At 60.6% G+C, this 27,353-nt stretch overlaps 1 protein-coding gene across 2 annotated transcripts in view; it reads right to left on the reverse strand.

Moving 5' to 3' along the window:
- Positions 1-26,717, reverse strand: part of TCF7 (transcription factor 7) — a 31,259-nt gene extending 4,542 nt beyond the window's left edge. For both annotated transcript variants that reach the window (XM_054568465.1, XM_054568466.1), the window contains exons 1-8: positions 26,466-26,717; positions 26,260-26,326; positions 25,625-25,749; positions 4,364-4,475; positions 3,527-3,614; positions 2,011-2,103; positions 664-783; positions 15-177 (exon numbers count right to left, since the gene is read on the reverse strand). In XM_054568465.1, coding sequence (XP_054424440.1) covers positions 15-177; positions 664-783; positions 2,011-2,103; positions 3,527-3,614; positions 4,364-4,475; positions 25,625-25,749; positions 26,260-26,326; positions 26,466-26,717 — 1,020 coding nt within the window. The remainder of the gene's footprint in view (positions 1-14; positions 178-663; positions 784-2,010; positions 2,104-3,526; positions 3,615-4,363; positions 4,476-25,624; positions 25,750-26,259; positions 26,327-26,465) is intronic.
- Between the last annotated feature and the right edge of the window lie 636 nt (positions 26,718-27,353).

The following is a 27,353-nucleotide window of genomic DNA, read 5'->3' on the forward strand; positions in this document are numbered from 1 at the left end:
GCCCGTGGCCTCACCCTGCGGCCCAGGATCTGGTTGATGGCAGCACTCTCCTTGAGTGTGCACTCTGCGATGACCTTGGCTCTCATCTCCTTCATGTACAGCATAAAGGCGTTGAGTGGCTTCTTGATGGTTGGCTTCTTGGTTTCCTTCTCTGCCTTGGATTCTGCCTGTGTCTTCCTGAAGGGCACATGTCCAGATCATTTGGGAGCTCCCACAATGCCCACCTAATGATACCACCCTCCTCTACTGTGTCCTCTACGTGTAAGTGCATGGATACTTTGGCTTTTATAAATGCTATTTTTTTTAAGCTGCTCCAAAATTGATGAGCAGAGTTAAGTAACTGTTCCTTACAGGCATATGGCAGCTAAGTAAGGAAAGCATGTATAAGAACTTCTAAGCCCCTCCTATCTTGGCTTAACCTAAATCTTTGTTTCCTACTCCACCCACTCCCTCATTGCTTCTGAGGCTCAAAACAACAGTGGTCAGTGGCAAAAGCCACAAGACAGTTTGACCAGAGGCCTTCTCTGGTAGTCCTTGGAGCTTCCAGGCAGCAGGCCTTCAGCCTGGTGGAAGAAATGTGTATCCTGGCTGACAACGGATGGGAGCCTGGGGTCTGCTCACCCGTTTCCCTCCCTCCTCCCCACTATGTGCCTTTTCACTCACAGGCTGCGATCGTAGGGCTGCAGTTCCTGCTTCCCTGAGGTGGGCACAATGGCTGGGTGGGGAATGGCTGCTGGGTGACCAGGTACGCCAGAACCTAACATCAGGGATGGGTGGGTGAACCTAGAAGCAGAAAGAAAGTTAACACTGAGCCAGGTGTGTACAGGCCAGACCTTGGGACACACAGAGGCCCAGCACAGTAGACGAGGACAGGTGAACAGATACCCCACCCACTAGCCTGCATACAAACACACTGATACATACAAATACCTGCTCCCAACACATAACACAGACAAGGCTGCAAAAATCTTAGACATCATTTAGGTGATTGTAAATCAAGGCCTAAATAGTTTTTGAATCTCTCCCCTTGTCACCTCCTGCCCTCGCCAGCTCAGCCGCATGAGCCTGTGACTGCCCTGTGGGCTTCCTCACTCTCCTGACTCCTCTAGGACTCTCTCCACCCAACCTCTGAAAAACACCCGAGTGCTCCTGGCTGCTCTTGCTGAAATTCTCCCACTGCACAGAGCCCTGCGTGACCACTTTGCTGACATTCTAGCCCCATCTTTTCCCAGTTCCTGTCACTTCCCACCCCCAGTCATCCCCAACTACTGCTGTTCCCTTTGTCCCACTCACCCAGGAGATACTAACCCTTTTCACGAAGCTCTGTGACCCAGCAGATCTGGCTGGGGTCTCCTTGGGGCTTCCCCATCACCCACATAGCACAGCTCATTCAACTGCTGGCGCTCCTACCCCGTGAACTCGGTGGGGCTGGAAATGTCTGCTGAATTCCTTGTTCCATACTTAGCATGTATCTTTCACTGAGGGAGTGAGCTCAGTAAAGGGACACACACAGACGCACCTCCCGCTTCATTTTCTGTTCTATGGATACCCCTCTGCCCCTTGCTTACACAGCTGTGGGGTCCCTAAGCAGGCGAGAGGTTGGAGACGCATGTAAAAACGCTGCCTCAGCCTAGGCAGAGCGCTGGGAACGCCCAGGAGAGTCCTGGCCGGCCCTGCCCTCAGCAGGGATGCAGAGCAGGGGTGAGTGCACACACACCTGCACACGGACTGACTCACGTGTGCAAAGGCAGGAGCACGAGCACCCGCGCACGTGCACTGTCCCTGGCTGCTCTGTGGTGCTCTGTTGCACAGCTGGGCCTGGGCTCAGGCCTCCTGCAGTCCCACTGGTTTCATTCTCAGGCACAGGGCAGCAAGGGGCTGCAGAATGACAGACAGACGGATGGACAAACGACTAGCACAGGGCAAGCAGTGGCCTGGGCATGGCCTTGTGTGGGCACTGAAGCCTGGGCAACAGGAAGCAGGAGCCTGGCTGCAGGGCAGGGGACTCACCTGGGGTAGGGGGCGCCAGGGGCAGCAGTGGGGGCAGGGAAGTGCTGTCTATATCCGCAGGAGGGGGACAAGGGGTAGAGAGGAGGGCTGGGCCTGTGGTTGGGAGAGACAGCTGTTAGCAGTCTTGCTACTGGCCCTATGTGGGGAAGGACTTCCCTCTGTGCTCCAGCCTGACCCTAGAGTGTGAGGTACACTGGCTTCTGCTTGGACCACTCCAGGGTGTGTTTTAAGCATCTGCCACCAGAGGGCAATTTGTGCTGCACTTATTTCCCTCTACAGGCTTGCACTGTTGCTTCAAGGGTAGAAAAGGCCACTCTCCCCTGGGAGCTAGCTCAACAGGCCCCCAGATCCCCTCCTGCCTTGCCTCCTGACATGAAATGTCCCTGTCAGTACCGAGTCGACACCTGCCCTAGGACCTCTGCACCCACTATTGACACCGCCAGGACTGTGCTCCTCCTGCCCCACTTTGCCTGCTTCGGCTCCTGTCATCCTAAATGACCCCTTCTCCCCAAAGCCCTTGAGATCCCAAGCTGGATGAGGTGTCCCTTTGGGTTCCCACAGTCCCCAGTCAGAGCACTGCTAACAGTGCCTTGCCACTGGCTGGTCTCTTGCCTGGGCTGTGCACCAGGTGGACTGAGTTCTGGGATCAGCTAGCTTCGGCAGTGCTGCTCTGGCACCCAGATCCTTGCCTGGCACACCTCAGACCTGGGGGTACTTGTGGGCATAGCCCTGGTTTGTTTTCAGAGTGGAACTCTGTCCAGGGAGAATCCAGAAAGAGAGAGATGAGCTAAACATGGATAAAGGGCATGCGGCGGGCGCCTAGGTCGGGCCTCTGGCCTACGCTGCCTTCCTGGGAAGCCAAGCTTTCCTGCTGTTAAGTGACTGCCCCAGGCCAGAGAGGCTCAAGACCTGCTCACGTTACACTGCGGTTGCTGAGCAAAGGACCAGTTAGGCTGTGAGACACAACTCCAGCCGAAGACAGGCCCTCTGGCCCAGAGTTGGACCTACTGACAGGGTTCATACAGGCGGCTTTTCCTGGCTAGGGGCTTGGGCTCAAGTAGGCACCCCAGGGGCAAGGAAGGGACCCTGCCTCTCAAGCAGCTCGGCCAAGGAAGGGACCGGGCAGCTGCAGGCATTTAGGCAAGTGGGGAGTGTCCTGCACACCAGGTGGCTGGGAAGCAACAGCCTCTCCCGTGGCCATTCTTGCTATTACCTCCCTGCTCAGACCTACCTTTTCCTCCTCACTCATATGGCCCTGGGCAGCCCAAGGTTCTCTCGTTCAAGTCTCAGACACTGAAGCAGAGTTCAGGGGCAACAGGGCTGAGACCATAGCCTAGTCTGCTTTCCTAAAGGGAGTGTGTCAGGCTACGAGGGGAATGGACAGAGCTGCTGGCCAGCCCTGGTACCTATACAGAGGGGGCAACAGTGCTCAGCACAGGATGGAGGAGGAAAACAGAAGGGCTGGTACGGGTCCAGTCAGAGCAAGGCGCCCCATTCCCACCGGGCCCACACTCACCAGCTCACAGTGTGTGGGAGCTGTCCCATGCTGCCTGAGGTCAGAGAATAGAAGCCAGAGAGGTCGGAGGTCTGCAGAGGCCTGTGAACTGCAGTGGAGAGGGGGCCAAGTGAGCGGGCCTGACTCAGAAGCCCCTTTAGCTACATCTTGCACCCCACAGCCTCCTGTGCGGGGCCTCTAAGATCCCGCCCCCCTTGCTAGAGTACCAGACATACAGCTTTATTCAGGACTCTCCCAGCGGAGCAGCTTTGCTTACGGGCTAGGGGACCAAGGGCACAGGAGGTGGGTGATTTGCCCAAGGACACTGGCTTGCCAGTGGCAGAGTTGGAGTCATTCTGGAATGGGACACCAGGCCTCGCTACCACTAGCCTGCAACTGGGGCCTCTTTGCTGGGGGCCCCCTAGTCTGGGGGAACCTGGCCAGTGGAGCCAGAGTTCCAAGCCACCCCTCACCCCCCTTTGAGTCAGCAGGTTTCCCACAGTCGACAGTGGCTGATTTCAGAATGACTTTGCCTGAGGCTGAGGTGAATCAGCCATCACAACCACCACTTTCCATTTTCTCACTGGGGGAGGGAAAGGCTGCAAGTTTTATAGTTATCAGCTTTGCACAGATGCCTGGTCTCATAATGGCACTGGGAGGTTCCTACCTCAACCTGCAGCCTTCAAATTTTCACCTGGCACCACCTCACCCAGCCCTCTGGTACCCCCAGGCTCCTGAACCATCTTTCTGGAATTTTGGGGGTGGGGGCTCCTCATTTTGCATAGCCCCAGGTTCTCCGGTTGTAAAAAGGGCCGAGCCACCTGTCTCATGGGGCCCTTCCCCATCTCAGGTCTGTACCTTGCTTCTGGTTGATGTCGGCCGGTGCAGGTGTCGGGTGTGGGCTGCTGAAATGCTCATAGAGAGGAGAGAGTTGGGGGACTCCATGGGCGGGCTGACTGGTCTTGTTGTGCTGAAAAACGAGGAGGATGGGTGAATGTGGGGAGACCTGAGGGAGGCAGGCACGGGGCTGGGGCTACACGTAGGCAGAGCCCCAATGAGCTGTGTGTGTGGGCAGCCCAACTGTCAAAGCAAAATGGGGGCGGTCCCAACCACAGGCCCCACAGAAGGGGGCGCCCCTCAAACCAAGCTGTGCCCAGTGGTCCAGCCCTCCTGCCCCCGCTGCCAAGGCACGGCCCCAGCAGCCACTCCTCCCAGAGCACCCCTCCATCCTCCTGTGCACTCAGTTCCAGGGGGCGTGCCTCCCCGTCCAGGGAGTTCTTCCTGCCTCCGGTCTGGATGTACCCCCATTTCTGAGGCCTTGCGACTCGCTCAGGGCCTCTGGCCCCATACATGTCAGGACAAGGTCCGAGAACCTGACCTACCCTAGGAGCTTGCTTCCCCCTCCAGCCCCCAGACTGGGGGTCCTGAGTCTGACCCCTGTCCCACCCCAGGCTTAACAGAATCGGTGGACACAGGGAAGAGCCCCCTTCAGCCCTCTTAACTCGGGGGAGGGGCCAGGCCAAGCCAGGCTCCCTCCAGGGCCAACCCGCCCAGCCCCACACTTCCTGTTTCCTCAACACCACAGGACTCTTACTTTTCACACTAGTCACATGGATCTGTCATGAGGTGACTCAGTCAGGCTGAGAAGGGGGCTCCCCATGCGACGGAAATTGCTGCTCAGGGCCAGGGCCCCGCTCTGCCCGGCCCCAGGGCACACCTGTGCCAGCCACGGCCCTGGAGACCTCCACAGCTGAGGCTCGGCTCCACTCAGAAAAGTCCAGCTGTGCGGACACCGCTGGCTGAGCACAGAGGCGTGGCTTCTGACCCATGGCACAGAAAAAAACGGGACATCTCTGGGGCAAGACAGTAACAAAGTGTGGTCCGGGCTCCTTCCCACCCTATGGGTGCAGTCCCCCACTAGCTGAATGTAGCCAGACTCCTCAACATCTCTGGGCTTTGGTTTCCTGTCCTGCGTGATGGCTGGGGTTCATGGTCCCTCATCACCAGGTTTGGGGAAAGGTTAGGCAAGCTCACTGTGAGGAGGCCTGGCCCGGGCCTCTTGGCACTGGCTCTAGGGGGTCCAGGCTGAGGCTACCAGGCGGGCACAGGCTCCCGCAGCCTGCAGCACCAGCCCTGGCCACCGGCTTCCCCACATTCTGGCCCTCAGGGGAGCTTGAGGCTGGGCCACAAGCTGCCGCCTTCCCCTCTGGGCTTGGGGAAGGTGCCACCACTGCCACCCATCAGTCTCCTGCTCATCCCACCTGTCCACCAGGAACAACCTGACAAAACAGGGCTAATCAGCCTTCCTTTTGTCCTCAGGCAGACAGGGGTTGATGTCCCAGCAGTGGTGGCTCCTCCTCTGCTACTGGTGTGGACAGGGCACCATGGCCTTCCCGAGCCTGATACCTTCCCTCTGACTAGAGGCCCCGGGCCGCCTTGGGCAGGTGAGCGTCCCTCCAGCAGCCGCAGGAAGGGCTCTCCGCGGGGAGCCTGGCGAACAGCAGGCCAACCACCTTCAGACCCTAGTTCTAATGTGCTGTCTTCAAGAACTTACTACACTATCTGATCATCTGTTTCCTCCTAAGATGGAGACAATCGGAGGGTTGTGAGATGTGAGGATAAAGCCAGACAATACCCACAAGCTCAATTACTCAGTGTCAGGTGATGAGGAAGGGCGCGCAGAAGCCTTTGTTCGCCCACAGGGCTGACAGGCGCGAGGGGCGCGCAGGGCTTCCCCAGCCCCCGGGGCTGGGCCTCACACGGGCCAGGCACCTGGGCCCCACGATGCCAAATGGCAGTTGGCTGGAGATGCAGGCATGCCTGGCAGTCCCCTGGCAGCATCTCCTGGGGAGGGCGACGACAGGACCACTCTGTCCCCAGGCCTCGGGTGTTATGACTTTCCTGTTGCTGTTCCAAGGCCAGGCTTCCTTAGCAAGCTGGGGGTCTACTGCCACTCTTAGTCTTTCTTTTATTTCCGCAATGAACTCAGACACAAGTGTGATGGTTTGGGTGGGTGCGGGGATGGAAGGTGGGACGGAGGCTCCTCAGGCCTGCGGGAGGCTGGGAAGAGGAGTGGGCCGGCCGGCCATGGGGTACGTGGACACGTGGGAAATCCCTATACTCTGAGTACCCGCCACAGGCCGGGCACCGGGCCGAGCACTTTGCAAGCCCAGTCTCATTCCCGCCTGGGTGCCAACTGGCTGTCATCTCCCCCAGTCACCACCTCCCGTCTCGCTCCCCTTTCCTGCAAACCTCAGCTGACGGGTCCGCATTCACTGCCTTCGGTGCTCGTCCTCCCTCCCACCTAGCCAGTCACCTGCCCTGTCACTTCCCCAGACTCTTGTCGAGGTCTCTCTGCTGTCCACATTGCTGAACTTGGCGGTCAGTTCTCAGTCTTCATGTCACCTGACCTCTCGGCAGCACTGGACACCACTGACTTCTCCCTCCTTGAAATGGCCTCTTCTCTAGGCTTCCAGGATACCACGCTCGCCAGAGGACCCTCCATCCTCACAGGCTGCTCCTTCTCAGCCTCGTTTCTGCCTCCTCACCCTCTCCGTGACCTGACTGGAAACTGGCCCTCACTCCCAGGTGTTCTGCCCCGGGCGCCTGGCGTGAAGGGCCTTCCTCTGATGGCCCCGCGATGACATCTCCAGCACCCACCCCTCCCAGGAACTCCCAGCCTTTGACTTCCCGCCTCAAACGCTCCTTTCCATCCTCAACTACGGCAGCTCCAGTCTCCCGGTTGCTCAGACCAAACACCTCGGAGTCATCCTTGACTCTTCTTTTTCTCTCACACCCCATGTCCAATTTGTCAGCAAATCCATGTGGCTCTACTTTCAGAATCTATCTAGAATCCAACCACTTCCTCCTTCCTCCTGGTCTCCCACCCAGTCCAAGCCACGGCCACGTTCACCTGGATGGCTGCAGCCCCTCCTGCCCCACCGCCAGCCACACAGGTCAGGTCACGTCACTCCCCTGCCTCGAGCTCCAGAGCTCCGCAAGACCAGGCCCCACTCCCGCTTGAACCCCACTCCTCCGGCTCACCATGCCCAGGACTTCCCATTCGTGCGGCAGCCTCTAGCCGCCTTCTCCAGCCACTCCAGTGACACATTCTAAGTGGGCCACGACATGAGGTGAGTTGGGAAGCCCAGCTCTAGGCTCGCTGACCTTTGCATTGACCTTTTCACTATGGGATCCTGGGCCAGTCTACCCCTTATAAAATGGCGATGAGTATATCAGCCCTGCCTACCTCACTGGCCACAGGTACAGAAGTCCTGCTTTATCTCCTGGAATTTTGGGGAGCAGGAACTGCTCCCCATGGAGCCCATGAAGGTGGGGAGCTTTCTGGAAGCCTCTGGGGACGTTTTACTGATAGGTTCCTGGTCAGCAGTCGCCAGACGGCATCAGCCCTGAGCTGGCTTCATGGCAGCCAGGGTGACAGAGCCTGAGGGTCCACACGCCGGGAGCCCTGGCCCACCGGGTGGAATGAAATCCCTCCACAGGTCTGTCCAGATCACAGGGGGCTTCTGAGTCTAAGCTCTTGCTTCAGAGAAGACCCTGGTGCCCAGTCTCGGCCCTGGCGCTTTGGCCATCAGGGCCGTAAGCCTGGCTGCTGGGTGGGCACCTCTGGCCCTGCGAATTCTCAGCAGCAGAGCCTGGGGTCCCAGGTGCCTGCTGTAGGAAGATAGTCCCATAGCCCCACTCTGCCTGGAGCAGGATTGGAGGGGTGGGTACTGGCTCCACAGTGGGTTGCTCAGCAAACTGCCTCCCTGAGGAGGGCTAGCTTTGGCCAGGAAGCTCTGAGGGAGGGCTAGAGCCGACCCTCCTTGGCCAGGCTGGTCAAGCCCCAGGTTACAGCACAGCTTAGGCCAGGCCTCGGAAACCGCAGAATTCAGCTCGGCCAGCCTTTGGCCTGGTAGGTATGTGGGTGATGGCCAGTGGGGTAGGGTGCGAGGTGCTGCCTGGTGGACAAAGGGTTCACCCTGTCTACCAGCCTTCCCTGGGAACTGGGGAAAAGCCTCATTAAACAAGACTCTGCAGCCGAAGCACAGGAGAGGTGCCAGGTGGGCAGGGTGGAGCAGAGAGCCTGCTGGCAGCTGGAGGCCCCGAGGTGGCCAGGGCTGCAGGGCAGGGCACGGAGGGCCTGGCTGGTCCTCCCCACATTCGTGCCGGCCGCCCTGCAACCTCCCTCTGCAGCCCCTCCGTGCCTGGCGGCGGGAGCCGGGGCAACTGTCTGGCACAGGGCCCAGTGCCCACACCCCCTTCCGCCAGGGGAACGTCCTGCTCCACGGCCTTAGCACAAGGCTGTCCCGGGGCCAGGCGGCCCAGACAGCAGGGCGGGGCTGTCTGAGGCTCCGTGTGTATATGGACGGGAGCGCCCCTCCTCTCCTTCCCCTGCTGGTGACTTCCTAGCCTCCGAGAGAAGGAGGTCTGGGTCGATTCTCCCCACCAGGCCCCGAGCATCTTGATAGCACAGCCTCAGATTTCTTTTCTTTCTTTCCTTTTTCAAGAAAGTAAGCAGGGAAAAAGAGGGAGAGAAACACTGATCAGTTGCCTCTCACATACCCTCAACCGGGGACCTGGCCCACAACCCAGGCATGCGCTGTGACTGGGAATCGAACTGGCAACCCCTCCATTTGGAGGCCGGCACGCAGCCCACTGAGCTGCACCAGCCAGCACTCAACCTCACCTTTATTGCCTCTGAGGGCAGAGTGCCAAGCGCAGAGCTGGACGCTCATCAAAGTGCTCACAGCACCGTGGGATATATAAATGAATGAGAGACTCAACAGCAGTCCATACTCCTTGACCAGGACCCCTGTTCTTTGCCTTTGCCTGCTGTGTCCCCCAGAACCTCTCCCCCTTCCCTGCTCCTGACTCCAGGACGGGCCCAGGACTCAGAGCCTGGGGACTGGGAGGCCATGTCTGCTACAATCTCTGCAGAGGTGGTCCTTCCCCCTGCTGCGCTCCAAATCTCCTGTCCTGGGGGTGGTCCCCATCCTTCTGGGATATTTCCACCAGCCCCCGGCAGGAGACTCCTGGCTGCCGTGCCGGCGTGCCGGCATGCCTCCCCTCCCTGAGCAGGCTGGAGCCAGGCTGGAGCCAGGCAGGGGCCAGGCAGGGGCCCCGAGGGCAGGGCTGGGCAGGCGGGGGGAGGGATGAGGGACTCCTGAGGTAGGTCTGCTCTGCTCTGAAGTTGAGCTTGGGCCTGGCTGGGCTGCCCCCCTTCCCCTTCTTAGAGCGCCCCCCTCCCAACTTCCTGCAGGCTCAGGTAAAAAATAAACACCGTCGGCATTTTCCCTGCAGACCGGCATTTTCCCTGCAGACCGCAGCGGTCTGCTCGCTGCACCCTGAGAGCCCTTGCCACCGCCAGCGGAGAAACTCCCTCGCCTCTGACGGTTGACTCTGAAAACCCCCAAACGCCTGAGCCCCACAACACTTTCCCAGAGAAGAAAGTTGCTGCTTCCTCTGGCCTCAAGACTGGGGCTGGGGGAGCATGTGGGGCCTGACCAGGCCCTCCCAGGAAGGCCTCCCTGGGGCAGGGGGCTGTCTGCAGAAGCATCCAGCCCCGCGCTGCCGCCCCCCACCCCATGCACACACCAGGATTCTCAGCTGGTTGCCATCAGCAGACACACTCCATCAGTGTGTATTTACTGAGCTCCTACTATGTGCCAGGCTGAGGGAACAGCACCTGTTAATGACAGCTCAGTGTTCACCACGGTGCTAGGCATGGCTTGAGGCACCTTACAGAGTGTAACTCATGCTCCAAAACAAGTCCATGACAGAGGTACAATGACTATCCCCACGTGACAAATGAGGAAAGTCTGGCACGGAGAAGATCCTTGCTCAAGGTCACATGGCTAGTTAGTGCAGAGCGGGGATTCCACCCACTGTCCTGCAAAGGCTCTGTGGTCACCATGGACTGGATGAGAGGCTGCAGGGGAGGGAGGCCCAGCCCTAGAGTCACTCTCTCCCTTCTCCAGCCTGGTTGGTCAGAGGTAGTACCAGAGCCAGTGTTTCCCTGACCCTACAAATGCTCCAGCAGGTCCTCGGACGCCCGTTACTGGTGTTCTCGCCACACCCCGCCTGCCTACTGGCGGCCATCGGACACGGCCGTGCCCAGCCACCCGGGCCTGCTCTTCTCTCTCGGTACCTTTCTCGCCTCTTCCTCCCTGCCCCACACCTTTCCATTCTTCCTCCTGCCCTTTGCCAGGATGGTGGCTCAGGCTGACCTCAGTCCCAGGGTCAGTCCCTTGGAAAGGACCGCGACCTGGGTTGGGTTCCATCAGCCTAGCAGGCAGAGATGCCCACTTGGTGCAGAGGTCAGCCTGGGGGTCCTGGAGGCCATAATAGGCTTGTCAGTCATCTCTGCCTGTCCAGGCTCTGGGACAGTCGCCAAGACTTGCTGAATGAAGGCCTCTCGGCTCCCCGGGGCCTGGAGAGCCGCTGTGTGCCTCCCGCACTCATCTGCCCGAGGCTGACTTCGGCCTCCTGACTCCCCGCTCCCCGGGGGTTCCTAATGCTGCTCTGGAGCCAGGGAGAGGCCCCTGGGGACAAGCCCCCAGAAGGAGTGGCAGAGCCACATCTTGAGCCTGTTCCTTCTCAGACAGGGCCTGACCAGACAGAAAGGTGGGCTATTGATAATCACTGTTCTCCCCACCAAGGCGCAGAGGTGAAAACAGTTTTATAAATGTTACGTGACAACCAATCTGAGGCGGGCATTACCCTTCCCATTTAACCACGATGGACGTGAGGTCGAGAAAGTCACCTAAAGCCACACAGCCTTCCACCAAGCCAGTGCCAGGGGCCCCTAGATGGGCTCCTGGGGTCTCCAGCGATGCCGGCCACGCTCACCCCTCCCCGCCTCACTGTGTCTAACCACTGAGGGCTGCTGGCCCCAAGGGCCATGCTGTGCCCTCTGCGTGGAGGACTCTCCCCACCTTGGCTCAGCCAATTCCCATCCATCTCTCAGGCCTCGCCGTAAACGAGACTTCTTCCTAAAAGCCTTTCCTACCTTCCCTGTCTGAGCAGGATCCCCCATGAGGGCCACTGGCTGTCGCCCTGACCCGACGTTGCTATGTGTTCCCCTTCTGTCTTCACCCCTGCCCCCCGAGGTCTGAGACTGCACCCTGCACCATTTCTGTCCCATACATGAGAGCTAGGTCCTCAAAGTTGGGTCTCTCGCAGTGTGGGTAGGTGTGGCTGCCCCGTCTGAGCCAGGGTTTAGGGAGGATGTGGCAGCACTGGACAGAGCACCCTGGCTGGGGCTGGGCAGGGGGTCCCAGCAGCACACAGAGGCTGCGGGAGCTGAGGCCACTGCTCAGAGTCAGGGCACCCTGCCTGGCACCTAGGACCCTGCACCTCCTCCTACCTGTCTCCTGCCTACCTGCAGTACTCTGGGCATCAGAAAGACCAGGCAAAGCCAGGGCCGCCACCAGTTCAAACGGCACCTTTGTGCTCATCAGACAAAGTACCCCTTCCTCTGGGCAGGCGGCCAGGCCCATGCCAGGACACACGGCTTGGGGGAGCCCAGTGCCGGCTGGGTTTCCGTTCCTCGGCCTAGTCCCCATGCCACCCCGCACAGAGAATCTGCTCAGAAGGCCCTTCCAGTTCTCACTTCTCTCCCCCACACTGCCAGAGGCCAGGCCTGCCAGCTCCAGGCCAGGCTCCGTCCACACCCTGGCCCTGCGCACCTACTCTGGCCTCGACCAGCTCCTCCGGGCTCCTCCCCCGGCTCCAGGGCCCACCAGGCAGCCCCACGGCTCCCTCAGCCTCGGTGCCTAGAGCTGGCGTCCACCGTCCAGCACCAATGGCATGTGAGTGCTAAGGAGGCTGGTCAGCTGCTGAGTGGGAAGCTCCCCCAAGGGCTGGGACCGTAAGAATAAACTTTCCAGAGGGAAGCAGGCCCCGAAAATTCTCCCAGAGGGCACCTGCTTGCCTACCAAACAGGCCTCAATTTGTGGGCTCCTGCAGACCCTGCCCCTGCAGACACACCCCGAGTTGGGCTCGTGCCCTTTCATTCCCAACCCCCCCGCCCGGAGCCCTGCTGCCCAGGACATGGTGCTCTTCAGAGGACAGCCCGAAAGCTCCCCGCCCACAGCGCACTGGACGCCTTGTGCCAGACGCCCACCCCCGAACACAGCGTGGCTGAGCTAGAGGGCTGGGGTTGGCTGGGCCACACCCTCGTGGACCAGGAGGCTTCGGTCCTGCCTGCCAGCACAGGGCTGTTGCCATGGTTGCACAGAGCCCTGCCAGGTGCGTGCGCGTGTGGCCAGTCCACCAGCTGCCGGGCCTCGACATCAGATAACGGGCCCTGCCACAGCAGAGGTGAGGACGGGAGTCCCTGCATGCAGCCCTGGCAAACCACAGGCCTGCTCTAGACCCGGCCCCACCCCAAGTCGCCCTCGGAGCTGGCTGAACCTCGCTAAGCAGAGTGGCCTGGCCCACGGCCTCCAGTGGTTTCTATGCATTCGCTTGTGTTTTCCTTCCTCCTCTTTGAGGTGAACGCCCCTCAGGACAGGATGTTTTTAGAGGAAAATACAAGCTTCCGGGAGCTGCTGCAGCAGAGCTGCTTGTTGATGCTACCAGCACACAGGCTGGGGACTCTGCAGCAGGCTAAGCACTGGCCCCGCCAGGCCGTCACTCCCACGGTGCCCAGCTGCCCAAGAGCCCGCCGCACGCTGGGACACCACCTCGGAGCTTGGCCTGTCCTTGGCAGTGGGGAAGGCAAGGCTCTGGGGGAGGAGACAATCGAGAAGTCCAGGGGTTCTGTTCCCCTGGGAGCAAAGTCATAAGGCTCTGCAGAGAAGGCAGGAGGAGACCAGCAGAGGTGCAGATTTAGAGATGGCAGCGCCACCACTGCAGGCCTACTGTGTGCCTACCACCCTGCAGAGTCCCGCCCCCCGCCCCCAGAAGCCCGACAGTCTCCCCCACTTTGCAGAAGAGGAAAGGGAAGTCGGGAGAGGTTAAACAACTTGCCCGAGGTCTCAGCCAGCAGGGACAGGTCTGGACTTGAATCCAGCCCTTTGGGGTGCCTGGCCAAACACCTTTATCGCCCAGCCACAGACCTCCCAGGCTGGCTGGTGGTGTGCCAGCCTGGGGACCACGGAGCCAGTGGCTCCCAGATTCCCTCCCCGACGCCGTGTCTCCAAACCCACCAGGGAGCTGGGACCGCCAATCTGGCCAGCACCACCTTGCCAAGAGCCTGTCTTGGAGCAGTGACTGGCAGCATGGCCGACCCCCTCCGAGCCTTGTGTGATGGGGCCTTCACCCTGTCCTAGAGATGATTTTGGTTCTGTCATAAACAACTAAAGGAAACGAGAGGCTCCCCTCCTACACGCGAGGAGTGGGGGGACAGCCACAGGCAGCTGGGGCGGAGCTCTACAGGCCTTGCCCAGAGGGAAGGGAGTGACAGCTGGGTCCAGACATGTGGAGGCCGGTGGTCAACAACGGCCTGGGGCTGGGAGGGAGGGAGGAGATCGCACCCCCAGCCCCGGGTTCATTCCACGAGGGTGTCGCGCTGCCTGGCCTGTACCAGCCCCGGGAGGACGGCTCTGCCTGGGGGCCACCATCAGGAGGTTCCTCAGGTCTAACCCCTTGCAGCTACTGCCAAGTAAGGCCCATGGGCTCTGCCTGGATTCAGTCTAGCAGTTTAGCCAAAGGAAAGAAAACAAGGCGCCGAGAGGTCCTGCGGGAGGCTCAGGCCCCGCGCCCAGTGGCAGTGGGGGAGGAGGGCGGGGCTGCCAGCCGTCACGGGGGCCCTCCCGCAGTGGGCCTCCCTCACAAGGTGGAGGTAGGACCCCGAGCCACACCAGACAGCTTGCAGACACACACCTGCGCAGAGCAGTATCAAAATACACGGAAGAGGGGGAAATGCCAAATTCCTGGGGGTGAGAGGTGGAGAAGGATGAGACGGGGTACCAAGGGGACCCAGCTCTATCTATAAAATCCACTTTTTCTAAATCAGTGGAGAAGGGTGTTGTCCAAGAGGCATGGAAACACGGTGGTCAAGGGCAGCGAATACAGGGGTAGGTGCCTGGTTCAAACCCCTCTTCTAGCACTTACAAGGTACAAGCCCCCCAGGCCTCAGGTACCGGGTCCATACCTCATGGGGCTGCTGTCAGGACTGAGCTAATGACGACGAAGGCAAGCATGTCCCTGGACTGTGGCTTTTCAGGAAAGCCATCCTTCACGCAGGCGGGGGCCGCTGGCCCTGTTTCCCGTGGACTGTGGCCTGATGCTCTCGGGCCACTGCTGAGCTCCTGACAGGCCTTCAGCGAGCGGAGCCGGGGGCGGGAGGCAGAGCCAGGCAGCAGTGGAGGAAGAGGCTGCTCTCTAAATGCCCCAGCAGGGCTGGCAGTGGCTCTGGTTCCCACACAGCTTTCCCATTGCGGGTGGGGGGTACACTCAAGTGGCACCCTCAGCGTCCTCAGTCCAACAATTCCCAGTGACTCAGGTCTGGGAAACCCTCTAGCCCAACCCTGGACCACGCAGAGGAGGGCACCTGGGCCAGGGAGGTCCACCAGCGAGCTCCAACTCAGCCAGAGCCAGGACCTGTCCTTGCGTCATGCGTCGAACCTCATTCAATCTTCAGTGGCATCTAGAAACACTTTTGTGGGGAGTGTTTATTATGAGATGCCTGGGCTCCTGCTTCCAAACAAGGAACACAGCCCCTTTGGCCCCGGGAGCCCTGACCTTGCCAGGCATCCGGGGAGGGAAGGGTCCAGCCCTGACCCAGGCCCAGAGCTATGAGGTCACATGCAGCAGGGGCTGTGAAGGCCAAATCCTTCCTTGGGACCAGAGGAGTCCAGCTGGATCCAGCTCATACACCCAACAGGAGCAGCGGACACCCTCGGCTTCCCGGCCTGCAATGCCCCACCCCCACTCATTCAAGAGCAAAGGGGCAGGGCAGCGAGAGCATGGGCTCTGAGCTAAAACAGACCCGAGTTCGAGTCCCGCCTCTACCAGGTACTAGTGCGTTCTTAACCTCTCTGAGCCTCAGTTTCCCCATCTGCAAAAATGAGAGCATTAATACTATCTATTCTCTTGGCTGCTTGTAAAGATCTTGATATTGGGATTAAAAGCTCCTGGCACAGACCTGGCGTTATTGTTACTATTATTCTTTCAATACCTGTTTAATGAGCACCTACCGTGCCCCATGCCTGGTGCCAGGCACACAGATTCCACCAGTGAAGGGGAGAGATGTGGCCCAGGCCCTGTAGGTCGTCCTCTCTGGCCCTTTTTGATCCGGACCATCATCCCTGACACCTCCAACTCAACATGGCCATCAACCCTTGTGGCCTAAGCAATCCCAGCTTCGTCTGTCCCCACACCCTGTGGACTGTGGTCACCCCCAGCCCCACCCATGGGGTTGCCCACCACAGCTGGGTGGCTCCCGGGCTGCAGGCTGATTCAAAGCCTGCCAGCGAGCTCTGGGGTGGTGGCCACAGCTGGCACACACTCAGTGGCCACGCCGCCTGGACCCCCGGCTGCACCCACCGGAGACCTCACTGCCGCTGCGGCAAAGCCCTCCCCAGGCTGCCCCTCGGCGTTCTGGAGGGCCCACCCACCTCTGCCTGCCTGGCCGCTGGGCCGGCCACAGAGCCATCTGATTTGAATGAAACTTCAAACTTAATGACTTTCATGCTGGTTATTTAAAACGCAATGTAATTTTCTTAAACACCCTATTATTTCCTTTGATAGCTACAAAGCTTCCCCCAATCCCATAAGCATGTTTATTTTTAGGGAAAAGAGCGGTTTGCAGTTGGTCGTGGAGACCATAGGGAAAGGGAACCCACAGCAAGCAGGGCAAAGAGTCAAGCCTCGCGGCCTGGAGACCCACGGCCGCCCGCCCCTCCCGCGGGAGCAGGCTCTGCCTCGACACGCTGGGATGCTGGGCGGGCCCCGCCCGCCGCCTGGCGGTGGCCAGGGCCCCGTTTCTGTGCTCCCCTCCGAAGCACCCTGCCCTCGTCTCTAGGTGGGTTCCGATGGCTTCCCCATGAGCTCCCCCCACACAGACATGTGTGGTGCAGGGGAAGGGTTCTAAGGGCCACCAACACACCCTCAACGGCTTCCTCTTGGCTCCTCCAGACATTCTGCCCTGGGTGAGGCCTCGGGCCTGAAGCTTTGACAAGCTGGGTGAGATCTGTGCCCAGATAAAGTGGCCCCGGGCAGCAGCTGCCCACGGTGGGAGCATGGGCGGGTGTGGTCCTGCCGGTTGGGGCTCCCTGGCAGGCAAGGGAGGCGGCCCGGCAGTGGGTGTTCGTGCAGAGGTCAGCGGAGCCTCACCAATGCGGGGCGTCTTCTGGGAGCGGCTATTTTTAGATCCCAGGCTTTCATGTGGCCAAGCGATGTGGAGTTTACAAAGCATCGGTAATGCGTTTCAGATGACGGCCCGCAGGCCGGGAGGCCGGGCCTGCCGCCCCCAGAGCCAGGCCAGAGCTGGTTAGGATGCCCTGAGCCGGGCTGCCGTCACCTGCCCGCCCTCGCCACGATCCTGCCCATCCGATGGGGAGGCAGGCCCTGGGGCAGCCCTTGCAGTGCCCGCCAGCCCCAACTGAGGCCCACCCGAGCAGCGGCCCCGCCAGCCAGCACTTCTCTGCACCTCAGGAGCCCCCAGGGCCGGGCCCCCACCCCCATTTCAGAGGAGGGAGAGGTTAACAGATTTGCTCGAGGTCCCCCGGCTTCCTTACCCATCACGGGCCCCTGGCTCAGGGACAAACAGGGCTTTCTTGGAGGGAGCAACTGCCGCCCCTGGGTGCGCCCACCCCGCGTGCAGCCCTAGCTGTGCAGACCCCAAAGCCCACTGGTCCCTGCGGCCGCGGCCTGCCCATCCAGGCCTGCAGACACGGCGGCCCAGACAGCTCTCCTGTCCTCGGACACAGGAGTTGTTTTGAGGGGAGAGGTGAGGGCGGCGGGGGTCTTTTGCAGCAGCGCGTCCATAGGCTCTGATCTCCAGGAGCTGTGGGTGTGGCCGTCGGCCTGGCGTGCGGGTAGTGCCGCCCGTCCCCCTCTGGGCTTCACAGCCTTGTCTGCTGACACAGCCCAGGCGGCCAGTCTCCGGGGCTGGGACAGGCTTCCCAGGCAGCCTCCCCAGAGGGCCACACTCACGCCCATCTCGGCCCCGCCCCAGGCCAGGGCCCCTGTCTGGCAAGGGACAGTCTCTTCACCCACGGGGGGACATTCCAAGGGGAGCCCCACGGTCCAGCAGGACCAGAAGGGGCCAAATCCTCTGACCAGGACAAACCCACCAGGCTGCTGACATTTCCTGCAGGCAAAGGCTGATGTTGGCCACGCCTTTGAAGGGAGGAAGGCGGCACCCAGGTCCCAACCCCAAGCATCACAGGTCTGTGCGCTGAGGCAGCAAACTGCCTGAAGGAAGAAGCCAGCCTTGTCCGGGGTTCTTAGAGACCCCTCCCCCAACCCTGCCCAGACTCCTGAGACCTCGGAGTCCGGCTGGAGACACTGGCTGAATCACCCACGGGTGGGGCCTGACCTCTGGGGCTCAGTTCCCCTAAGCAAGCAGGGGGTCAAAACCCTGGACTCATGACCCTTGAGAAACCGAGAACCAGCCCTAACGACACGAAGTGGAAACTTCCACTTCTGAGGTCCTCTCGCCTCGCACGTGCCAGCAGGCTCAGGCCCCCCCGAAGCCCCGCCCCACCCCAGGTGCTCCCCACGCTACAGTCACCCCCGCGCCCACCCTGTGCCAGCTGCGGGCTCTGCCTGCCTCGCCCACCCCACGTAACGCAAGCCCCCTGCTGGCGGGCACTCCGCCCCCGCAGCGCTCCGGGGCTCTGGGGCGGGCACTGCCGGGGCACCGAGGCCGCACTCTAGGCCGTCCGTGTCGGCCCTCCTCCTCCGGCCTCGCCTCATGGCCCTCAGACCTGGGCTTCGGGTCGCCCTTCCAACGAGGGAGAACATGCGGCTTTCTGCCCCACTCCTCTGCCCAAGCTGTCTCCCCCCACCTGGAGCTGTCTCCCACGCCACCGTGCAGGCTCCTGGCCCGCTGGAACCCTCCCTGGCTGCGCCCACGAGCCCCTGTCCCTACTCCACGCCTTTTGCCCAGCTCGGGCAGAGCTGAGGGCGGGGGGCAGAGGCAGCGGCCCTCTCAGTGCTAAGCCAAGGCCAAGTACACAAGTGGGGCGGGGGCGGGGCGGGGGGCTCAGCGAAGGCCAGCAGGGGTCGGGACCCTAGATTCAGACCCAGCAGGCGCTATGCAAGGGGCCAGCCAAAAGCCCGGGGCCAAGAAGGCGGAACAACGGCCCTCCTCATGCTGCCCCAGGGGCGCAGAGCTGAGGGCCAGCGCCGCGCGCTCCAGTCCAGCCTGGGCTCCAGGCCCCTGACACAGTGCTAGCAAGCCCTCCCACAGAGGCTTCCTCTTCCTCTCATGAAGCACCTACTATGTGCTAGGAACCTCACACTCTCAATCCATCCCACAGCAATCCAGAGGCGGAACCCTCATTACCCTCGATTTTAGACGAGGAAACTGAGATCCAGAGGGGCTAACGAGGAACTTACCAGGGCCACTCAGCCAAGAAGTGGCAGATGTGTTTGTGGGTGGGTCTTCCAGACTCAGGGCCTTCCCCTTCCACTTTCCTAAGGGGCCTTGGACAGTCCCTTCCCTTCCCTGGCCCACTGTCCCCACCTGCAGAAGAAGGGCTGTTGCCCAAGGACCCTAGCCCTGTGCCGCTGGGGGCGGGGGGCCCTGTGACCTGATAAAAACACCTGTTTCCTCCAGCGGAGCCTTGTTTGTACACAGCGGCAGGAAGCAGCCAGTCACAGGGTACGAGGGAGTGTGACTGTGTCTTCGAGACCGCAGCTGCCTAAGGAAGCTGCCCTTGCCCCTCCACGCGGCTCTGTGCCCGCCCCGCCCCGGCCTCACCTTGGTGGCTCTAGGATTGGAAGCCAGCGCCCCAGAACTCGCTCTAACAGCTCAGCTGAAGCTCCCTGCCTGCAGGGCTGGGGGGTGGGGTCTCAGGAGACCCAGAGGGCACAGGCTGCCTGCAGCTTCTGGGAGGGGACCACCAAGACCTGCCTTCAAGCCCACTCACCTGAGTCTCTGGGCACCTGGGGAGGAAGGCAGAGCTGCTATGAATGTCCCCGTTTGCTGGCTGTGGACTGGCTTGGCGCTACCACAGTAGGGCTGCAGGAAAACAGCTGGGTCCTGGCAACCAACCCAGGGCTCTCGGCCAAGCAGCCCTTCCACCTCGCTGAGCGGGAGGGCGGCCCTAACACTGCAGCCCTGAAGCCAGGGGCACCCTGAAAGTAAAGCCCGACCTTGGGAGCAGCTGAACGGGGTGGGGGTGGGGGGTGCAGATTTTCCAAATACCACAGCCAATACCACAGGAAAGAATGCAAGTCAAAAAATGTCTAAATCCCACTGCCCACTCCAAACCTACCAAACGAGTGACAAAAGAGAAAAGTCCACGTTAGCTGCGTGTGCTCAGGCCCCACGAGGACCCCAAAGTGAACTGGGGCTACAGGGAAGCAAGTGCGGGCTTCTTCCTCCCTCCTGATCCCGTAACTCTCCTGGAACACTGTGCTCCAGGGAAACAGGCGAATGGCAATGAAGGAGTGATTTGTGCAGAGCAAGCTTCTCGCTGGTAAAGAAGGCAGCCTGGAAGCAGCCTGGAAGCCACGTGAGTGATGGAGTCAACATGAGAGATAAACAGACACTGTACACAGGCGCTGTCTGGGGGCCGGCACGCGCGCTCCCCCACCAAGGGACGCAGCAGGGCAAGGCACGGGGGCTGCGGCAGGGGTGCCCGTGAAGGAAGGTCTGAGGAGGGTTTGGAAGCTAAGGACCATGTGGGGCTTTCCCCTCTTATTTTTCATTGCAAAATAGCTTAAGCCCCTATCATCCTGTGTACGGGCTTGTATCTGGCTGGGAAAGGGGGGGGGATCTCTGTCAGATAAATCTTCAGGGTGGTGGGAGAGGACTCTCAGGGGAAACTGAGCAGCACTTCCAAGGACCCCCGGGGAGGGCAGGGCCGTGAGGGGCCTGTGACCTGATGTCCACCCGCTAGGGCCGGCCCCCAGGGCCCAGGGACAGCCTCCCAGGGAGGAGGGAGTCCATGCGGGCCTGCCACTGAGCCACAACTGCCCCGAGGGGCCGGGACAGCAGAGGAGGAAGCGTCAGCCACAGGAGGACCCCGTCAGCCCTGGCCCAGGCCATGCCAGCACTTTCCGGGGCACCTCCTGGGCGCTTCTGCCTCCTGCCCTCGTTCCAGCGCTGGGAGGAGGGCTCGCCACTGCTTCTGTACAGGTGGCACTAAGGCGGGACACCCCTGGCACAGGGGCCATCTTTGGGGGGAGCGCGGCAAGTGTATCACAGAGCAGGGCCTACCGCCTGGGCCTGAGGCGCTGCGAGGGCGGGCAAGGCAGCCAAGGCCAGGCCACGGCAGAGGGCACCAGCTGGACGGGCAGGGGGGCCTCTTTGAGGAGGGGACCTTTGAATGAAGCCCTGGATGAGGAATGAGAAGGTGGCAGCTGTGTTAAGAGCAGGGAAAGAATTCCAAGCTGAAGGGACAAGCACAGAGGTCCTGAGGCACGAAGGAGTCTTGTTGGTTGTTAAACATACCACGGTACAAGGTAGCTGCTTTTTGCGGGGGAAGAGTATGATGCCGACGAGGGGGCGGTCAGCAGGTGCCAGCCCCCCAAGGCACTCGGGCTGTGGTGAGTGGTTCGGACTCCACTCCAGGAGCAACGGGAAGCCACTGCAGGGTTTAATCAGGTGAGAGACAGCATTTGGTTTATATTTTTAAAGGACCCCTCTGGCTACCACATGGAGCCTGGAGTGGAGGTTAGAGTAGGCGTTAGGGTGGGGGCGGGGCAGAGGGCCCCGGGGGGAGGCTGTGCTGCCACCGCTACATGCAGGACAGCAATGCTTGGGCTTGAGGGTGGCAACTGGATGGAGAATTGGAAAGCTGGTGTGTCTGCAGGGGAGCCTGGTGCCTGCCAGTCCCGTCCCCTCCTGTGGCTTTTGGGGAAGCTGCTCAGTAGCCCCTCCTCCTGAGCCAGCTCTGCCCGGGGTGCCCCAGCTGGGCCTTTGTGACCGCATCCCTCCGGCCAGGAGGGAGTCCTCGGCCAGGCCCTCCCAGCAGCAGACGCTGGTTCAGGCCCATCTAGGTGCCCAGCCTGGTGCCAGCCTCCCTTCCAACAGGTTTTGCTGCGACCAGCGCTGCTCATCGACCATCAGGAACCCTCCCTAACAAGGCCCCGTGCTCTGAGGGTGCGGAGGGCTGGGTGGGCGCCTCTCTGCAGAGCTCCCCGGGATAGGCTGGCCATGTGTTAGCAGCACTTCCTTCCTCTGCTCGTGTTTCGCTCACACCCTCACCTCCTGCTCCCCCAGGGCCTGTCTGCACGGCCCTCACCTGAGCCTCAGACCTTGGCGTCCGGGAATGTGAACCGCTGGCCCAGAGCCCCTGGGGGGGCCCAGCGCCTCAACTGGGCTCCTCCACCTGGAGCTGATGCCGGACCCCCTGGCTCGGGGCACGCCAGGCGTCAGCAAGGCTGTGGAGCTGACACAAAGAGCTCCAAGTCCCTGCAGGGGCCACACACCTCATTTTTCCCCCGTATTGAGATGTAATTCACGTACCATAATATTCTTCATTCTAATGTGTACAATTCAGCGGCTTTTATTCACAGGGTTTTGCAACTGTCTGCACTAATTCCAGGACGTGCACTTCACCACAAAAGGAAACCCCACGAGAGTCCCTCCCCACAACCCTCTCCTCCCGGCCCCGACGGCCACGCATTCACCGTCTGTCTCTATGGGTTTGTCTAATTTGGACATTTCACCTAAATGGCGAAAGGCTCGCCCTGGCCAGGTGGCTCAGTTGGTTAGAGCATCATTCCATAACCAAAAGGTTGCGGGTTCAGTTCCCAGCCAGGGCACCTATCTAGGTTGTGCGTTCCATCTCTGGTCTGAGCCTGTATAGGAGGCAACCAACTGACGTTTCTCTCTCTCATACCGATGGTTCTCTCTCCCCACTCAACTTCCTCCCTCTCTAAAAATGAACAGAAACCTATCCTCAGGTGAGGATAAAAAAATATAATAAAAAAAAAAGTTACAAATAAATGATAAAAGCCTCTGCAACCTTTCAGGCCACAGGTTCTGGGTGGAGCCAATGGAAGGGGCCACAAGAGCAACGTGGCCCCATGTTCTTTCTGAGATGAGAATTTGCGTCAGTCCATCAGCCCCCCCACATTCAAGAGCCTGAGCTTCCCTAAAGAGTGATGCCTTACTCATCCCAGAAGCCCCCCCAAGCCCGGCCCAGGACCAACTCCCTCCCTCTACCCCTACTCCAGGTCTCAAAGCAGGGAAAACAAAACCAAAAAAAGGAGCGGCTACTGCTCTAGGCCAGTAACTGCGCACAAGCCCACATGGGGTGCCAGACAAACATCAGCCGTGAAATAAACTTTGACCTAACTCCCCTTCCCCTGACAGAGCTTACAAGAAGCCAAATACCAAAAAGAAACAAAACTTTGGAAAAAAAATTCCTCTTTGCCCCATCGCAGTTGCTCTTGAGGCGGTCGCTTAGCCTGTTGCTCCTGGCGAGACTCGAGCCTGCCTTTTTCAAGGTACCCAGTGTGGCCACCACATGGATGCTCCACCCACGCAAGCGCAGGAGGTCCCTGGCATGAGCTTCCCCACGGTTAGAAACTCGAGGGACTGGTCTTGAGCTCCTCCGCACGACTGCTGACCACTCGGATTCCCGCAGGGACGGCCGGGCGGGGCCCGGGGCAGCGGGGGGGGGGGGGGACGTGGCCCCTGCGCAGTTCGGACGTGCGCAGGGAAGCTCCGCTTGGAAGAAAACCTCCAAAGGCAGTTTTTCCTCAGGGCCCCTGCAAGGGGCTCCTGACCCACTTCAAGAGTCTTTTTCTGATTCCGGACACATGAACCTTGAGTCACAGTGATAGATGTGCTCCCAAAACACAGGGTCGATTAATTTTGCTTTTTAAAACCTGACCATATTTTAAGTGTCTCTATAACTCAAGTAATGCAAGCAACTAGTCTTACTTGCTATTTGTTTATTACTATCAAGTTTTCTTAAAAGAAGCTCCACTACCTTCACATATATCTTCCTCACCCAGTGTCACCCCTACTTAGGCCCTTGCCTCTGTCCTTGTCCCTACCCCCTGGAACAGCTGGAGCAGGGGCATGGAAAGTCAGTGCCAGAGCCTAACCCCCTCCTGTGTTCCCAGAGGCCTGGCAGTGGGAGGCCACCGCTGAGTGGGGAGGAGAACCAGGGGACTTGCCCTGATAGGAGAGGCTGTGACAGGGACAGACACATCTGCTGTGCCTTGAGAAAGGCCCTTACATTGAAGAAAAGAAATGGCCCGGGCCCGGGTGCTGTGCTTGGCCCTCTGCACCGTGCTCTCCTTCCCAGCCTTAGTGCTGCGGTTGGTCCTGTGTCCACCTACTCTTTCACCACAGTGAACGAAAGGACACCAAATGGTCTCATCGCCACGCCCCTGCAGAGGAGATCCTCCCTCTCCAGGCCCTCTCCCACCACTTGCCCAGGCCATGAAAGGAGCTCAGAAACACTGCTTTTCCTTGCCCTGCTGTGGAGTCAGAAGCAGCAGGAGGGGAGCCCGCCCCGCGAGGCCCGCTCTCGGCCTAGGCCTTCAGTCTAGTCCTCGTTACCACAATCGCTCCAGACCAAGGAAGCAAGCAAGCAGGCAATGCACCCGCCAGTGGTTTGGCAGTGCTGGGCTATGTCACCTTGGCCCAATATCAAAGGGCCTGCTCCTACTGGGGGGTCCAGAAAGCACCTTTGTTAAGCATCTGCTCCTGTGGGGGGGGCGGCCTCTCAGGAGAGCTGCTGCATCAGGTGGCAGGGCTGGTGGGCAGGCGCCTACCCCAGACTTGAAAGGAAGCAAACCTCCAGACAGAGCCACCCCCCTCCCCGGCACAGAAAGTTCAGACCGACAGAACATTCATCCAACAGGCTCCTTCTACAGGTGAGAAAATGGGGACCAAAGGGCAAGGAGCTCATTTCCTGAGTCAGCAGTCTACAAGGTTTTCCAGCCCAAGTTTCTGGAGAGAAGCCTCAGCCCATCTTCTCACCTCCTACTCCTGTCGGCATGAAACAGCTCCCGGGACCAACCCTCCTCATTCTGGATCAGAATCGGCCAGGCAGTCACCCTCTTCCCCCGGGGTGACCCCACCACTAGCCATGGGAGCCTCTGCCTCGCCATCCCCACCTACACTGGGCCTACAGTTGCACCCAACACCCTTCCACCAGGGTCCCCCCAAACCTTTCATGTACTCTAGGAGCTCTAACCTCACCCCAGCGTGGGCTAGCTGAGGATGACTGAAACAGTAATCTGAATTTCTTTTTTTTAAAGTACAGCCTAAGTGCTCCAAAGCACTCAGCACAGGCTCTTCACACTTGAGGTCATCTGCTCCAATGGGCAGAAAAGCATAGTGTGTAACCATCCTGAAACCTTTTCAAAGCACTGGATACTTGAACAGACTGAATTTGCAAATTCATCAAACAGGCCCCTCACCGACACTACTGAACACCTCGGCAAACCCTCCGTGGTGCGTTTGAGACGTCAGCTTCGTAAAAACCCACTGCCCACACACGGCGTTCAGAGCCTTTCTCTGGCAAGGGTGCACTCATGCCAACAAAGACAGAGCGAGTAGAACATCCACTACCAGGAGACCTGAAGCCAAGAAGCTTTCCTACTGGTTCCTCCAAGCACCAAGGCTCGGGGTTCCAGGCTTCAGGGAGAAGGCTAACTACCAAGGTCACACAGCTGAGACCACGCTAGGCACCCCACCCCTGGGAGCCAGGGGGTGGGTCTCAGCTCAAAAGTTCTCCGGGTAGGCTCCACCCCAGCATCACCTAGCACCAGGTGAGCTCCTGCACCTGCTGTGAGAAAGCTAGGGAGACATCGCCAAAAGCTAGCGGGAAGTGGGGTGCCCAGGGCCGTCCCTCCTTCCTTCAGCATGGTTCTCCTCTGGTTCAGATCCTACTGGGCAGGAACGGGGGAAAAGAGACCAGAACCGAGTTCTCATGTATCTATTCCGTTGGAAGTAAAGGTTACTTCTTGCCCCTGCCTCACATACCTGGTCAAGGAGGCGCCCGGCTGGGCTGTTGGGACACTTACCAGTGGGGGTTGCGGCTGGGGGTGCTGCCCTGCTCCGGAGGGGGGTGGGTAATGCATGAGCAGATTGAAGGCGGAGTAGACGGTGTCTTTGTACATGCCGCTGGCGCACTCCGGGGCCTTCAGGCCTGGAAAAACCACAGCTGGGTCAGACTCGCCAGCCCGGACGGCTCGGGCTGAAGGCTGTCTACTCTCTAGAGAAAAATAAGACTTGCCAAAGGGTCCCCTTCAAGTTCGTGACTTGAGAAAGAACGGGATGGGGGTACCCGCAAGTGCCAAGTTTTGACGAAGCACCGAGTCCAAGCCTCCTCTTGGCGACCCCTAACTCGACCCCCACCCCGCCAGCTGGCCAAGGAACCTTCGCCAGCGCTTTCTCCCCAAGACAGGGGATTAGTCAGTCACCTGGGCAGGAGGGGAGGCGGAGATGGCGGGGGTCTGTTTACTCCTATAAAGGTCAGGGCACCGGAAGTGACTCGAGCCCGGAGGCGCCCGGGAAACCCGCCCCCACTCCTCCCACCCCCTCGGTTTTACCGCCTCCTGGAGCTGCAGTTGGGGGGAGGCACCCCCTTGGCTCCTTCCCTCCCATGGAGGACTGGGCCTTAGCGGGTGGAGAGGAGCCGGGCAGTGCAGAAACTCACCGTCCTCCAGAGATTCTGGAAGTTTGTCAGGGAAAAGTCTCTGCGAAGTGTGTTCCCGCCCGAGAGCCTGCGGGGAGATTCAGAGGGGCCGTAAGGGGCGCAGGGAAAGCTGGGGACTCGGGGCCAGGGACAGGCGGGGATCTCAGGGATGGGGGCTCCGATGGCCGCGGCCCCCGGAAAGGAGCTGGGCACGGGCCGGCGCTCACCTCGGCCCCGACCTCAGCCTCGCCGCGGGCCCCGGTGCCGGCCCCCGGGATCCCCGCGCCGCCCGCCGCGCCCTCGGACTCATTGACTAGCGACGATTTGAGCTCGGCCAGGTCGCGCTCGGGGCCCGCGGCGCTGTCGCGGCTCTTATCGTCCTGTTCCTCGCCCTCGTCTTGGAAGGCCAGCAGCTCGTCGGGCGCGCCGAGGTCGTCGCCGCCGCCTGCGCCGCCCCCGCCCGAGTCCAGCTGCGGCATGGTGCGCTCCGCCGCTGGGACGCGGGGCGCAGGAGTGAGGGGTGCGAAGCCGGCCCGGGAGGCGGCGAGCCCGGAGTCCGGACCTCCGAGCCCGGAGCGCGGCGGGCGGAGCGCGGGCTGACTCCGCCTGGGCGGGCTGCGGGCGCTGGGCGCTGGGCGCGGGCGCCGGGCTCAGAGGCTACGGGAGCTGGCGGGTCCGAACATCAAAGGCGCCGCCGGCTGAGTGCGGGGGGCGGGGCGGGGGCGCCGGGGGCGGGGCGGCACGGGGGCGGAGCCAAGTCGCCCCGCCCCGCCCCTCCTCTCACCGGAGCGGCGGGGACGCGCCCAGTGGGTATAGCCTTAAAGGGCTCGCTCTCCCAGTTGTAAACAGAATTAGGCGTTGGACGACCCTGAAAAGCATCACCAATCTTCTAAAATGCGGGGACTTTAAAGGAAACTCCGACCCAGCTTCCTCACCTAGGGATTCCCGCCCCGCGCCTAGATGTCCCCTAGGCTCTTAGGGTGTCCTGGAGCAAGAGCTAAGGTGTGAACTGCGTCTGTGCCCCCGGCCCAGGACTTTCTGGGCTTGAATTTGGGGATTTCCTAGAGCTTGGGGCTGCTCAGAGGCCAGTCCCGGGCCGGCAGGACTAGGCTTCC

The sequence above is a fragment of the Pteronotus mesoamericanus genome, unplaced genomic scaffold (genome assembly GCF_021234165.1).
Source record: "Pteronotus mesoamericanus isolate MK-2021 breed Mesoamerican mustached bat unplaced genomic scaffold, CSHL_Meso_final contig_2, whole genome shotgun sequence".
In the NCBI taxonomy this organism is placed as follows: domain Eukaryota; kingdom Metazoa; phylum Chordata; class Mammalia; order Chiroptera; family Mormoopidae; genus Pteronotus; species Pteronotus mesoamericanus.